General features: G+C 43.7%; 1 protein-coding gene across 12 annotated transcripts in view; it reads left to right on the forward strand.

Moving 5' to 3' along the window:
- Positions 1–16049, forward strand: part of CNOT2 (CCR4-NOT transcription complex subunit 2) — a 100321-nt gene that overhangs the window by 49258 nt on the left and 35014 nt on the right. For 11 of the 12 annotated variants that reach the window (XR_008308030.1, XM_053253137.1, XM_053253138.1 and 8 more), the window contains 2 exons: positions 4592–4714; positions 7569–7635. Coding sequence is in view for 11 of the 12 variants with exons in the window: in XM_053253137.1 (XP_053109112.1) it covers positions 4592–4714; positions 7569–7635 (190 nt within the window). In the remaining variant the exon portion in view is untranslated. Of the gene's footprint in view, positions 1–2347; positions 2733–4591; positions 4715–7568; positions 7636–16049 lie in introns of those variants that run through there. The other variant, XM_053253140.1, reaches the window with a different exon arrangement.

Genomic DNA, 16049 nt, shown 5'->3' on the forward strand with positions numbered 1-16049 from the left:
GGGGGGAGGGAGGAAGAACACAAAAGGAGTGAATCTCATTCAAAGGGACTGGGAGGCAGAGAGAGTCTTTATACTGTGCCTTTCTTGAAGAGGCTACATCAGGAGAGGAGGAAAGAAAGTTTGATTTTGTGGTTTTCTTTTCTCAGCACTGAGTAAAATGTGTTCTGCTATTGCTGCTATCACTATCTGGTTATGCTGGATCTCAGATTAACAAAGGCAGGACTAGGGTGTCGGCCTTTCTTGAATTGTGGTTTGTTTTGTTTGTGAGATAGTGCTGTGGCAAGAAATGGACAGTAGCAGTCCCCCCCCCATACCTTCACTTTTATCCTTCGCTTACTGTAGATATTGCAACTGTGATTTTGAATAAGCTCCTCCACCACCCTACCGTGGCACTGTTTGTTCTAAAAAGCCACGCTGCATGGCTGCTGTGCTTCTCCCAGCAGCCTGCATGTACATGGCCACCGTGCCTGCATGGTGTGCTGACAGACCATGCAGGCTACTGGGAGAAGTACTGCATGCCACAGCTTTTTAGAACTGCCAGCACCATGGTAGAACAGCAGAGGAGCAGGTAAGAACTGCTTGCCTCTTTTTAAAGCTACTGCCCTCCCCCTGCTGAAACAATTTGGCTGAAGCAGCTTCAGTCATTTTGGTGCCTCTGTAATGAGGTGCCAAAAGGATTCGGGCACAACCCTTCCCATCCATTTATTTTTTGTTTGGGTGGTAAGTAAGTAGCACCAATCATGCCCTACCACACAATCCACTTTGGTGTCCCTGGGAGCTACCCATGGGGAATGATGGGGTGTTTCGAGTTTCCCCATTGTTTCCTATGGCCAAAACACCTGAAATGTTTCGAGTATGTTTCATCGAAACAGTCGGCTTGATTGCTGTTTCGGCAGAATGTTTCTACCATTCTGTGTTTCATTTCAAGCTCAAAATAGAATGCAAATTCCGTTTTGTTCACATCCCTACTCTGGCAGATTATTAATGCTGAAGTTTCACTATGCATGATGTCAGCCACTCTTTTTAAATGTTTTCTAATCCATAAATTGGTTCATTCTGCTAGTTATTCCCATGGTTCTGTAAAATATTGTTCCTTTAAAACACAATTGTTTTGTTTGAGTTCCCATAGTGTTTCTTTTGGAAGTGAAAATAGAGTGAGAGTGATATGAAGGCTCTTTAGCCTACAACAAACAGGCCAAAAATTGAGACATGTACAAGTTAGAAAATATGTATGTGACCTGTATATATTAGGTCCTGAAACATAGGTTATAACTTGATTGAGGTTTATTGGATTGTACGTTTAAATGTGAGCATCTGTTGTGAAGAATAATAGCTGTGTGTGGTAGTTAAGATATTTTTTGAGACTGTGTAGGTAGGTAGTCACTTACGTTTTGCACACAGCTGATTTTTTTATAAAAGTTGCTCAAGTTGGATGCAAGTTTCTGACAGGTACACAGTCTTGCATGCTGAATTCTTGGGTATGGTTTAAGTAATCTTAAATGTAGACTATCTACTGTGGATCTCTGGTTGGTAAAAAAATAGACAGTCACCTGTGTTCTCTCCTCCTCCTGTTTAATTGAGGGGCATTATTTAATTAATGTGGCAACACAGTCACTCTTCCTTCACCCTTGTGTCCCTTTTTAGAGACATCTGAAGAGCGAGGCTGCTGTTCATTAGCCCACCAGTTTTGTTTGATAAAATGTCATCAGCAGAACTAAAGACATCCACTCACCCAACCTATTCTGCAGCCTATCCTTTTTACTCTTTGCCTTCTCTACTTACTGCTAAAACCCATGTCCATAACTATATCTATCTGCCTGCCTGCCTACCTACCTAATAAATCAATGAGAGTTGGGCCCTAATTGATGATATACCTATTGCATGGTTGGGGCTACTATGGGCCTCCAAACAGGTTTGAATGACCTGCGGTTTGGCCGGTTCAAAGGCAGAGGGATACCCATAAGGGCGGGGGAGGTTGCTTTTAACCCTCCTGCCATGTTTCCCCCACTGGTGCTGCACTTTAAAAGGGTCTGGCTGAGCTGCAGCATACCTCCCTGCTGCCCCATTCCTTTTTCGGAACGGAAGTGACAAGAAGTACCATGTCAGGCGCGTGTGCAGTGCCGGTGGGTGAAACGCGGCAGGAGGGGTAAGAGCATCCTACCCTGCCCTTAAAGGTACCCCGCCCGCCTTCAAACCAGCCCCCACCAGTTCCATGCACATCCGTAGTTGGGGCTTGTGTATTTGATCTATTTTATGTAAATAGCACACACAAGGGCCCAGTCTGAATTGGGGCCACAGTGGAAAGAAGAGGCTTTAACCCTTTGGCCCTGACATGGTACCAGTCTGGATGGGGTCCCCATGATTGCTATTTGTCCCATAAGAAAAGCTCCTATTGGCACCAGTGGGATACTAGAATATTGTCTAGTTTGGCTCTGGGAGTTGGCATTGGCACTGTAAGTTCTAAGAGCCTATAAAGTACACAAAGTCCTCTTGCTTGGAGCCTTCACCCTATACATTCTGTGCTCCAGAACAGCTAACCTGGGGCTGCAGAACTTGGACCCCTGCCCGCCCGCCCCCCGGTAGATATTGGACTACAGTCTCCTCCATCCCTAAGTATTGGCCACTGTGGCTGGGGATTATTGGAGTTGTCGTCCCAAAACAGCTGGAGGACCAAAGTTGTGCAACTCTGGCCTATGGTGATGGAATTAGGTCTGCAAGAGCCAAAGGAGGAAGTAAGTTCTAGATGGGCAGATGTGGCTTGTGGACCTTTATTGCCTTACCTTGTGACAGTTTCCTTCCCCCCCACCACCACCACCCTCTGTCCTTTTGCCATCCTTTCAGCCAGTTCAGAAGGCCTTTGCTGTAATCTTATTTCTCTGCATCATAACACTCACCTAAGTTGCTACTACAGCTTGGTGATTGATTCCTGCATCCTATTCAAGCTCCTCCTCTATACATTTACTATTCCACATCTCTGCTGCTGGTATCTCCTCGTAGTCTGTGTAATGTAGAGTAGGTTGAGATCTCCCAGGTTGCTACAAGCTAAGCAAGCTGCCACTTTCCACTCCCAACTTGTGAGTAGTAAGCTTCCTTTCTACACAGGAGTAGGGAAACTGTTTTCCCTGTACAAATCTAGCTGTGATATAACCCTGACTATGCAGGCTTCACTTTTTCTTCTTGCATCCCTTTCATTTAAAGGTAGTGATAATTTTGGTAGTCTTGCTTAACTGCCTTTTACTCAGAGTACTGATATTTAGGTTGCACGTCAATGCTCAATTACTTGGGAGTAAGCCCTGTTTAACTCAGTGGGATTCACCTTTGAGTAAGCATGCAAAAGTTTGCACTGTTGATGACTAACCACAAAGTCTTCTACCTTGGGAGCATAACATTTTTTTTAAATGGAGGTCAAAGCTATGGTCATTTTATCCCTCCCAGAATCACATAAGCAGAATGCTGTAATGAGGGAAGAGATAGCCTAGCAACAGATGTTCTCTCTGGCTTCACCACTTGCAAGGCCATTGCTGCCTTACTTGACTCTGCTCTTCTTCATCCTTTCTAGGAGCAGCTGCCATCAAGGATTTTTCTCATCTTCACTTTGCTCAGCCAAAGTAAAAGAGGAGATAATCCCCTTAGCCTGTTAAATACTACATTCCACTTTGTAGGTGATAATTACATTCTCAAGAGATTTGTGCAGTGAGATGTACGAGTTGTGAAGTGAGAGCACTACCTATATTGGATTGGGGGTACTCTTACGCAAACAATAAAAGTTCATAAGCAAAAGCTTTTACTGAACAAGTTCCATTGATAACTGGGTACAACAGAAGCTGTCTTGATAAGGGCATCATCTAGATATCTTGATTTTTCTCACTATCTACATTCATATAGTACCTCAGACATGTATCTCTATGAGTAAAGTGTTGGATGTCATGCTAAGCAGAGATCTGAATATATTCTCTGCTTCCCTACTTTACATGGTGGTTGTGATGGAGTACCACATTTTCTACTAAACTGTGTATTTTTACCAGTGTTGTATAAATAGATTTTATAAAAAGAATTGTATACAGATTCCTTCTGTACATAGGAAGATGCCGTATACTGAGTCAGACCCATTGGTCCATCTAGCTCAATATTGTCTACACAGACTGGCAGCGGCTTCTCCGAGGTTGAAGGCAGGAATCTCACTCAGCCCTCATACTGGAGATGCCAGGGAGGGAACTTGGAACCTAGATACTCTTCCCAGAGCGGCTCCATCCCTTGAGGAGAATATCTTACAGTGCTCACACATCAAGTCTCCCATTCATATGCAACCAGGGCAGACCCTGCTTAGCTAAGGGGACAAGTCATGCTTGCTACCACAAGACCAGCTCAATTTAAAACAAGTGCCACCAGGGAATTGGGTTGCATGCACAGTGGAGAACTTCGTTTTGAGAGAAGCTGCATGTAGTGCTGGGTCTAGCCATTGCCACATTTTCTAGAATGAGTCATGGCTGCATAAAATGAAGACTGTCTTTCCCCACACGGTTCCTCTAAAGTTATTTATTTTACAAATAACTGTGTACAGAGAATAATACTATATATTCTTATGATCTAGGTGACAAACAGCATGTTTGGTGCTTCAAGAAAGAAGTTTGTAGAGGGGGTCGACAGTGACTACCACGATGAAAGCATGTACTACAGCCAGTCTTCGATGTTTCCACATCGATCAGAAAAAGATGTAAGCTTTTTGTGTGCTTTTTTCTTTTTTAACTTGTTCAAATGTCTGTGATTTCTTAATTAAGCGCAGTCACCTAAAGGTGCATCTTGTGTCAAAGACTGCCCCACATGTGTGCAATCTATACTAGGCCACTCTATACTAGGATAAAAGTATGCCTTGTTTGGAAGGAGCCAGTTGGCCCAAAGTACCATATGCTATGAATCTATTTCCATGCATGGATCTGAACTTCCCAATCAATTGGAAAGTTAAGATATCTATCTTCTCTCTATATAATTCTCCTAAATGTACTGGTCGCTAATCCCACAAGAGGCAGGTCTGTCTGTCTGTCTCTCTCTCTGTCTCTCTCTCTCTCTCTCTTTCTCTCAGTGACGGGGAAGAAAATGGTTACGGCAGCCTGCAGGCCGGAGGGAAAGTGCCAGGTCGGTGGGTGGGTGAGGAAGGGAAGTGACAGCCAGGGGAGGTGGAGGGAGGGAATCGAAGCGCCGTCCTGGCTGGCTGGCCAGCAAGATAAAGCGCTGCTGGTGGGCAGGGAGGGACGGAAAGTGCTGGCCATGCCGGCTGACGAGGGAAGGTGCCGGTGGAGGGAACGCGGCCTGGGAGGAGGAGAACGGACTGGGGCTGAAGCAGGGGGAGGAGAAAGGACTGAGGTTGAAGGAGGGGAGGAGAATGGACTGGGACTGAAGCGGGGGAGAATGAACTAGGGGCGCAGATGCTCTGCGCCGGATCAGCTAGTGTATATAAAAGCTTGCTTGATTGGATAGTTCAGATCCATGAATGGAGGTAACAGTTAGCTAGGATTGAAAACACATTTTCAATTCATAGCCAACATTGACATGTTCCATACTTGGTATAAGATTTTGGGGCACTGCCTTGAGGAACAGTGCTGTTGATATATGACCTGGAGTCGTGCTGGAATGCACTTAGTTTGGATCTCTCAAAAGATTTCAATTTTTAGAGGTTCTGATAGTTGAAAGTACTATTTATTTTCAGGGAGTTTTTTTTATTGATTTAGAACTACTGTATATGGTTGAAGCATTTGTGCAAAAAAGTCTCTTAGTTGCTTTTCTACAGTTTATCTCTCTCTCTCCCCCACCCCCAGTGTTTCCCCTAAGGCATGCACACATGCCTGCGCTCACAAGGTTGTTTTTTATGTCCACTCAGTTAATTTTAGATCCTGCTCAAGTTGGATCAGGAAGGCCCCATTCTGAATGCCTGTGTGCACACACTGCCTTGATACTCCCGCCCAGAACAAAACTCATTCTGCACACAGATGGGGAAAAAAAATAGAGAGAACACTGCCCCCTGCCATCCTCTTACCACACACCTTCAAAGAGAGTGGGGGGAAATTCCAATCCTCCTTTTTTCAATTTGCAAAAGCTTCCCTGCTTAGTTGCTTGGAGAGGAGCAGGCCTCAGATGACTAAGTGCATGGATATTTGCAGGCCTGTTATCAGTGGTCTGTTTTTCTGTGAGGTGTTAAATCTGTATCTGGGCTGTACCATTTAAGACTGCAGATGCGAGTTTACATGATTCAGTGCTCTATACAAAAATAAATTCCTCTTCATAGAAAACTAACATGTCAGGAAGAAGGCTAAATAAGATCATTCTGGCATCTAATTTTCTGTATGGATTTTGGGGGGTACGAAGGAAGATTGAATCATGTGAGCTTTCACCTGCAGTCTGAATTAGAACAGCCCAGCTCAGTGAGATTTAAGCTAACAATACTTGGCGATTCTGATAATCTCTGCGTGTGACAGGAGTATACACTCTACTCTACTTAGCAGTTAATGATAAACAAGTGGAAATGAGTGCATAAAACAGATTATATGTATACATCCATAAGAAAACTGCACAATGTAACCATTTTTCCTCTTAATTCGTTTTGAACACTTACCCTGACATCACAAATTTATGGCAAATAATCTTGAGTGCTAGTAAATAACCTGTGCATTCTGAATATTCTCCAAAAAAGTAATTTCCCTTGAGTTTAAAGCTAGGTTGTCTTAGTAACATTAGTGCTGCTCTCTGTCTAACCATTACATTCAGGATTCAAAGAGTCCCATGCATGTGCCCAAGTGCATCTTTGCATATTGGAACTCTTCCAATTCCTGTTCCTACTGCAACTCCTTGTAGTGCAATGGAAGCTACTCCTGAGGCCGCCCAACTTTCTCGAGCAGCTTTTGCAGAGATGGAGATCAGCAGCCTATGTCCACAGACAAAAGCTCTGCCTATTTATTTTTGGATCCCATCTACTGTGTTCTGTTATCACAGTATGGGCATCCTTCAGATTTGATTTACTAGTACTCAGTTCCTGTATTTGCAACCATATGTTGTGAATGTTGTCACTAAATATCCTTTCAGTTGCTGAATTACAGCAGGATCTTGGCATACGTGGGGGGAAACCGGCGGCGGGGGGGATCCATGTCGACCTCATGTATCTATGAGTCAGGGGTGACCGGAAATGATCGTGGAAGTCATTTCCAGCCACCATTTTGTGTTTCAGAGCCTTAAAATGGCTCTTTAAAAAACATACACACCTCTCAAAATGGCAATTTTCGGCCTATTTGAGGGCACAGCGCAACTCAGAGGGAGCAGCTAATATGGTAGGTTCCCCCCGCAACCCCCCTTGATGTTTTTGTGCAGTTTTCTGGGAACCTAACCCCCAATTCCCCATTGCCTTAATGATTTGATATTCGCAGTTTCCGTATCCGTGGTTGTAGCATGGAACGGAACCCCCGCAAATATTGAGGTCCTCCTGTAAATGTATAGTTTTTACTATTACTCTTGTTCTCGAACTAAAATCTTCTAAGGTTTTGTTTTTCTGATAGTGAATGACTTTTTAATTTTGAACATAGATGCTGGCATCACCATCAACATCAGGTCAGCTGTCTCAATTTGGGGCAAGTTTATACGGGCAACAAAGTAAGAATTTTATTTTTTATAGTACGACTTCTCAGTGCTGTGTGTTTCATTTTTAAACCATGCTGATTTAGTGTGATTTCATTTCCTGTTTATATTATATTGGCATAACCACGTCCTCTTAGGAACATGTTGTACTTGAAGGTGATCCTTTTCACTTGAGGAGGTGAATTTTTTTTACTTAGTAGAAAATAGACTTTATCAATATAGTGCCAGGTACAGCATTCTGTTTCATATTAGGCTGCTATACTAAATTGCTCTTGGTGAGTAAGACTTTTAGACCAGGTGGTGGGCAAGTTGCCCATCACAGAAAATTGTACTGAACATGTTTTGTCATCAAATAAGTAAAATGAATGTGTTGGTGGAATTGTCCTGTAGTAAATAAATTTGCAGGGCTGGAGTGGGAACACTAGTAGAGAAAACGTTAGGTTACCAGATTGATTTGGATTCATTGTTGACTGTTGTAGCCAGAATTTTATGTATATAAAACTGGAGACAGTCCTGACTCCTAATGTTTGTTTGTTTGTTTTTATTATTCAATTTATATATCGGCTTTCATTAAAACAATCCCAAGGCTGTTTACAGCAAAATTTAATAAAAAGATTGTAAAAAAGACACAATTAAAATATTAAGCTAAAAATATAAAACAAATCTGATGTGAAGGTAGCTTGAATAATTATGGATTTCACGCTAACAAACGCATTATTTATATCAAAATAAGAAGACAAAGACTGGATAAGTTTATTATCGGTTGGTCTCTGTTTTTGTGAGAAAGTTTGTTTCATGCCGTTGTAATTAATATATCTTAGAGGTGATTCATGTTGCCTCATAACCTGGCTTCTGTGCCTGTGCAGTAGCCCTGGCAGAAGATTATTAAGCTCCAAGGTATAAGAGCTCTTTGGGCCTCTCCACACATGGCACATTCGTTATTTTTGGTGGGAGAACGCCTTCCTCCTCAGTTCCTCCTTGACTGCCTTGCTGCATGGTTTGGCAGTTTGTTACTCCATTTGCTCCTTGTTCCTCAGTTGTTCTTTCCCCTTTGGAATCCTGGCCCTTGGTCTGGTTTTTCGGCTGCTCTTTTTCTTTTCAATTTGAACTTGTTGTTTTGGAATCCTATTGGCTGGATCGGACTGTTTTTAGACCACTCTTCAGCTTTTGTCTCCAACTTGTTCTCTGTCCTCTCTGGCATCGATGCGGTCTGTATATGTTTTTTTCCTTCGATTTTGATGCACCACTCTCTCTGATGGACGTTAAGAAAATGTTCAAGAAGTGTGCTTTTTGTGGCTGCACTCTTCCCTCCTCAGACAAGCATGGTGAGTTCCTGCTTTGCCTTGGAGAAGGTCATAACATCAAGGCCTGTAAGATCAGTTTGACCTTTTCACAACAGACTAAAAGGAGCTGGGAACTTTGGCTCCAGGTGGCCTTCTATGAGACTGCTCTCAGGATCCTGACTCCAATGTCACACTCTACTCTGCCATCGATCTCGTTGATGTCAATTCCAGCAGGAGATTGCACTTTGGGCAGGAACAGTATTGGGTTCCTCCGTAACTCACCCAAAAGGTGACTCTGGCTTCAAGAAGCCTTCTGTCAGTACCAACTATCTTCACCATTGGCACCACAAGAAGCGGGAACGTACTAGTTCTCCATCTTCCAGCCCGAAATGCTCTCGACCTTTGACTTTGGGAACTTGGACGTCAGCCGGCTCGAAGTGCTCAAGTTCTTCCCCAGTGTCAGCTGCATCAACATTGTTGAAACCAAGCTCGATATCAATACAATGGAGAACTTTTTTTTTACACTGACGCCAGCTCTCTGCACTATCACCTCAACCTCATTCATCCCAGATCATCAACTGTCAAAGCCAATCGTTCCTTCCTACGTAGTAAAGACTATACCTCTCACTTCAGCGATGTCGACTTTGACATCGGCTCTGCAAGTACCTACTACAGCACCTTCTCAACTACCACCACTGCTTCTTGCAGAATTTTCTCCTGCCAATTCTTCCCCAACTCATGTAAACTTTGCTATTGAGAAGGCTTTGGAGCCTACTGGTTTCTAGCACACCTTTGGCTTCTACATTCAGTGCTTTTTGTCTTCATGGACTTGTTTGAGATGATGACTCTCTCTGGTGCTGAAGACGCCTTCTGTATCTCCAGCAAAGGTGGCTCCTCACTGCTCGCCTTTTCCTTGAAAGGAGCATTTCCATCTTTCAGCACCCAATTAGACTTTGCTTACGCATCCAACAGATTACTTGTGTTCTTTGGGTGCCCTGGATCCTGGCTAGATCAGAGGTCTGCAGTGTTATTGTGACGTTTATTACTTACGTCCCTAGGATTGCCTTGTGACTTTGAGGAGTATAAACTCTGGAAGTCTGATAAGTTAAAAGGGAATCTGACTTTTCCATCTCTTAAGATCCCTGACATACAACCTGTACTGCTATTTTGTTCTCCTTTTTAAAAGCTCTTGACTCTACCAACTCCAACTGCTCCTGCAAAACCATCTCAGCCAGCACCTACTTACCCTCCACCGAATCCAGAGTGTCCTCCTGCTGTTCCGGCTCCACTTTCTTTACCTGGCAAAATAAGGATAAAGATAAAGTCACTTCTGATGGTGACTAGAGCTCTTCTTCAGATGTTGAGTCTGTTCTTACTGAGAAACCATCTGAGCCCTTGCCAGATGAGGCTGTGGCAAACCCTCTGCCGAGTTCTCCAACTAAGGAGGTGCATTTTTATAGAGGCCAAATTGCTCTCATGGCAGCTGTTTTGGGACCTGAACTAAAAACTCCTAAGCCGGCAATCAAAGATCTGGTCTACTGTTTTATAGCTAGTTCATCTGCAACTCAGCCCGCTTCTCTCCCCATGTTATCCATGTTAGTAAACTCTGCAAAGGTGTGCTGGGACACTTGCTTTGTGTCCTCGACTACTTCCAAGAGACTAGAGCAACTGTATAGGATTTAGGAGGACTCCTGTCCCTTTTTATTCAAGCACCCCCCACCTAACTCTTTGGTTGTTGAATGTGCAGTTAGTTCTAAGTCCACCAAATTACATTTGGCCCCAGTAGACAAAGAGGGAAGAAAACTAGACTCCATGGGTCAAAAATTCTATTCTATGTCCTGTTTGGCCCTTAAAATTTCTAACTATATGGCATGTATGACCAAATATCACTTTCCCATCTGGGACTTCCTTAAGGATGCTCCTGAATCCTTCAGTGATAAGTTGCAGCTGGCTTTAACCAGAAGATATCACAAGACACCGCAAAGTTCCGCAAAGCACCGCAAAGTTCCTTGCAGAAACTGTGACATGCTCATTAGCAGGCTCCATTACACTTACGAGACATGCGTGGCTATGTACGCACCATTGCAACTGACATGAAGGGGGGGAAATGAAACTCTTCCGTTTCTATGGTGAGGGGTCTGTTCAATGCACAGACTGATGAAACGAAGGTGAAATTGAAAATGTCCAAATATACTGCCAAAACCTTCACATCCTCTAACCAACAGCAACCTTACTCCCAGAGGTTCAAGTCCTTTGCTCAACAGAAATTCCACTACAAGCCGGCCGAACGAAGGGATTTTAGGAAGACATCAAAATAGACTCCAAAGCGACAATTCTTCCCTAAACAGATGCATCAACAAAAACCTCATTCTCAGGATCACGCTAAGCAGCCGGTTTAACGACTCTAACAGGAAAACGGGGATCACAAATGGTGACAGGAAACAAACCCGGAAATAAGTGATCAAAAAACCTCTAAAACCAAGAGGAACAATGATTGAATGAAGTAGAACAGTGAATAAATCTGCTAAAGGTAGCGTTCTAATGTCACAGGTGACTATACAGATTACTCATGATGGATGTAATAGCTATTCACCCTTAATTACTCTCCAGTAATGCATATATATAATAGAAGGTAATAGGTGTTCATACAGAGATAACTGACAAATCAAGGGTATACAAGAGTAATCCAAAGTCTTTACTGGTAACTAATTGTCATGAAGTAGAAGCAACCAGCATGGTGGAGTCTAAAAGACAACAAAGTCACTGTGTTTGCCAAGTTGGATCATGTCTTGGTCAAAAGCAGAAGCTGTGATGGTTGTTAGTAGAGAGGAACAGTAACGGCCATTTCAAACTTTCTTAAGACTGTTCCCATGAGAAATTCACAACTGATCTATAATGTGTAAAAAATGTTCATATTATACAAAAACATTGAAATAACATCATACAAAGCCTGAAAGCTTGTGTTACAAAACAATTACTGCCAAATAACTTATCTTTTACAAACAAATACTGGCAACTGAATACCAATAACCTCCACAACATTGGCCCGATTTGGTTCAAGACTGAACATGACCAGGCCAGCTGGGGTTTGCCCCCCGTCGAACTCCCCGGGGTTTGGTTCGGGGGGGCCGGGTTCATGAGTCAATTTTTATTTTCACATACATACTTATTTATTGATTTTATTTATTGTTAAATTTATATAGCACCTTTCATTAAAACTTATCCCCACCGGGGGGGGGGGGGCTTTTCTGAGACCATGGGGTTGGTGGTCCACGAAGATTCCCCCTCCTCCTGCTGGCCTTTCTCATGCCAAAAATTGCCCAGTTCAAGTATTCTTTGACCCTTTCCTGACCTTTCCTCCATCCAGGTGGTTATTTTGGAAGTGGCCGTCGCACATGTGCAATGGGCCTCTGTGTGACCTGGGTCATGACCCGGCCATGCAGGGGCCCATTGCGCATGAGTGACAGCCTCAAAATTGGCCGAAGAACACCTGAACTGTGCAGCTTTTGGCATGAGGGAGGCCAATGTGGGGAGGAGGGAACCTGTGTGGGACCCCCTGTGGCCTCGGAGAAGCCCCCCAGTCGGAGTAAGTAGTAAAAATAATTATTTTTTGGAAAATTGACTCGCAAACCCCCTGAATGCCCGGGTGGGGTTGTTGGTCTGGGAGTTGGACTGAACAGGAGGAGGTTCGGTTCAACCCCAAACTGTCGAACTGAACCAGTTCAACATCAGACACATTCAACATTCAACCTGTTTGCACATCCCTACTTCCGGGTGTCCAAAAGAGACGGGTTTTCGCCCCATTTAAGATCTGTGTCACTTAAACAAGTATATAAAGCCAAGGAAGTTCTGGATGCTCTTCTTGCAGACCATTCTTCCCCTACTCATGGGGGAGGAGTGATTTGTGATGCTGGACCTGAAGGACACCTGTTTCCATATAGGGATCAGTTCCGAGCACAGGAAGTTCCTAAGGCTTACAATGGACAGCACTGCTATCGGTATACTGTCCTACTGTATAGCCTGTCCACCGCTCCCTGCATCTTCATCAATCTGTCAGTGCCATCATAGCACATTTGAGGATGTGGGGCATAGCAATTTTCACTTGCTTGGATGATTGGCTGCTGACTTCAGACTACAGAGACACTACTTTCCCATGTCCATTACACATTGGATCTTCTCCCCCATCTGGGGGTCATATTGAACCTAAAGAAATCCATTCTCACCCCATAGTCAAGGATCCAATTCATAGGAACAGTACTGGACCCGTGCAAAAATGACATACCTTCCAGATGACAGGAAAGCAAGCATCATAGCTCTAACCACAGCTTTCCTTCACAACCCATCCCAACATGCTTGGTCTATACAGAGACTGTTTGGTCTTGTGGCCTCTGAATGACCACTGTTCCAAACGCACAACTTTACATGCAAAAACTTCAACTATGGTTTCTGACGGAGTTCAAACCTGTTTCTGGCTCACACCGCCTCCATCCTTTTTACGTCCACTTCATTTGCAGTTCCTGAGAAGAGGCATGCCATTCCCATTGCTGCTCCCTTCCATAATTCTAACCACGGACATCTCTCTAGAGGGCTGGGTTGCGCATTGCAAAGGGCTTGATATACAGGGCACTTGGACTACACATCAAAGAACTCTCCGCATCAGATATCTGGAACTCCTGGCAGTGTTCCATGCCCTGAAGTCCTTCTTGCCTCTTCTAAAACATCAGACTCTTAAGGTTCTACTAGACAGCACCACAGCAATAGCATACCTGAACTGCTGCGGGGGACTGTTTCTCATTCCCTATGTACTATGGACCTGGTGCCTGGAACATTGCATCCACCCAGTTGTGTTGCACATCAGAGGTACAGTCAACTTTCTGGTGGATGCCCTGAGCAGAGATCTCAATCTGAACCATCAGCACGAGTGGGAACTAAATTGCACGAATGGGAACTGAATTCTGCACACCATCTTCTACTCCTGGGGAACACTAACAGTAGATCTTTTTGTGACCAGCCAGAATAAGAAATGTGTTCTGTATTGTACTTGGGCAGGTCTGGGGAAATTCTTGTTGCATTTCAGATGCCTTGGAAATCTACCTGTATTACCTTTTACTTCCGTTTACACTGCTCTCCAGGGATCTGAGCAAAGTGCTACAAGATGGGACATGCTGCATCTTGATCACTCCTTGGTGGTCTCTGCAACAGTGGTTTAACTCCCTACTACGTCCGTCCAAAGAGAATCACCAACATTTCCCTCAACGGCAAAACCTTATGTCTTGGGTATGGGCTGCATCTTTCACCCCAGCTTGGAAGTGCTGAACCTGATGGCCTGGAAGATTGATTACCAGATACTATCCTCTTAAACGAGTGGAAAGAGTCCACTTGGAGAAATTATATGTGTAAGTGAAAGCGTTTTCCCCTCCATGTTGCCTTGAAGGGTTTTGGCCCTTTCTCTGCTACCATTTGCCAGGCCGTTCTGTATTTAACAGGTCTTTAAAAGTCAGGCTCACTAGAAGTTCATCTAGCTGCCCTGTCTTGGCTGGGATGGCTGTATGGTTTTTTCACATCCAGATTTAAAAAGATTTCTGAAAGAAATTAGTAATCTTTTCTCTCCTGTCCAAGAACCTATTCAACCTTCGAGCCTATTGCTGTTGCTATATTCTCTTACTGAGGCTCCATTTGAGCCACTCCTCTTTGCCTCCTCCAAGTACCTTTCTTTGAAAGTGGCTTTCTTGGTGACTATAACATCAGCTAGGAGGGTCAACGAATTGACAGCACTCTGCACTGGCTTATACAAGATTCTATCCCACTAAGGTGGTACTCTGGACTGACCTCTCCTTCACTCCCAAATAGTTTCCGATTTTCACTTAAACCAAGATATAGTTCTTCCTATGTTTTTTTCTGAATCCCTCGATGCCACTTGACAAGGCAATGCACTCCCTTAATGTCCGGAGGTCGTTCTATCACTGGAAAGGACAAAACCTTTTAGAAAGTCCAACCAACTTTTTATCTCTTACAAAGGAAATAAGGGCCATCCTATCTCAAGGCAGGAACTCTCTTATTGGCTTGTGGAGCTCATTTACATCTGTTACAAACAGCAAGGGGTTAAGCCGCCCTCTGAAATGCAGGCTCACGCCACTAGGGCCATGGCAACATCTGCGACCCATATGTCAGACATTACGATGAGGGACATATGTAAAGCAGCTACACGTTTCTCTTACTTGCTCTTCATCAAACACTACGCAGCAGACATCCATCTGGCAGAGGCCAATTTTGGCCAGGTGGTTCTAAATAAAGTACTCTTAATTTAGGTCCTAGTACCCATCTCCATCTGTGGGAGCTAGCTAATCGCCCAGGTTGTGAGGGAACATGGATCATCTCAAGGATAAACAGGTTGCTTACTTGTAACAAGTGATCTTCCTGGTGGTCCATGTTCACTTACAACACCCCCCCAGCTGTCCCCACTGCTAGGAGGGTTTTGCAGATGTTATATGTCACCTGACCTCATCTCACCTTCAACTGAGGAGGAAGGTGCTCTCCCGCCGAAAATAATGAACATGCTACGCACACGATTTGGCAGCACTGAAGAGCGCCTCTTCTGATAATCTTCCACTGGGACTACTGTGCAGGCACAGAACCAGGTTGTGAGTGAACATGGATCACCAGAAAGATCACATGTTACAGGTAAGAAACCTGTTTTTTCTCTTTGAATTATTCTGCAAGAGCCTTTCTGTTGAAGCTTCAAATTATTGTGTACCACTTTGTGTTCTAATAATATTAAAACAAATAAATATGGATTATAAGAAAAGCCTGTGGGATGCAATTTGCCAGCCACACATTGTCTTTTCCCATTTTAGACCTTTTTCTGTTTTCTGTCTTAACATGACCATTTGTTTTTTTGCAGGGGACTTTGACATGCTTTAAGTAGTAGTGGAATGTTGCTGTTTATTATAACAGCAATCAATAGAATATTGATGAAACATGGGATTGGAATTGATGACTGCTCTTGTTTCTGATCTGGAAATAATCTAGACTGATTGCTGGGTGCAAATGCCTGAGTTATTTCTAGATCTAGACAAAACTAAAACTACTGATAAGAATAGATAAGTAAAACTAGATCAAAGCAACTTTTGCTCTAAGGAACTGTCT

This window comes from Hemicordylus capensis, chromosome 5, assembly GCF_027244095.1.
Source record: "Hemicordylus capensis ecotype Gifberg chromosome 5, rHemCap1.1.pri, whole genome shotgun sequence".
In the NCBI taxonomy this organism is placed as follows: domain Eukaryota; kingdom Metazoa; phylum Chordata; class Lepidosauria; order Squamata; family Cordylidae; genus Hemicordylus; species Hemicordylus capensis.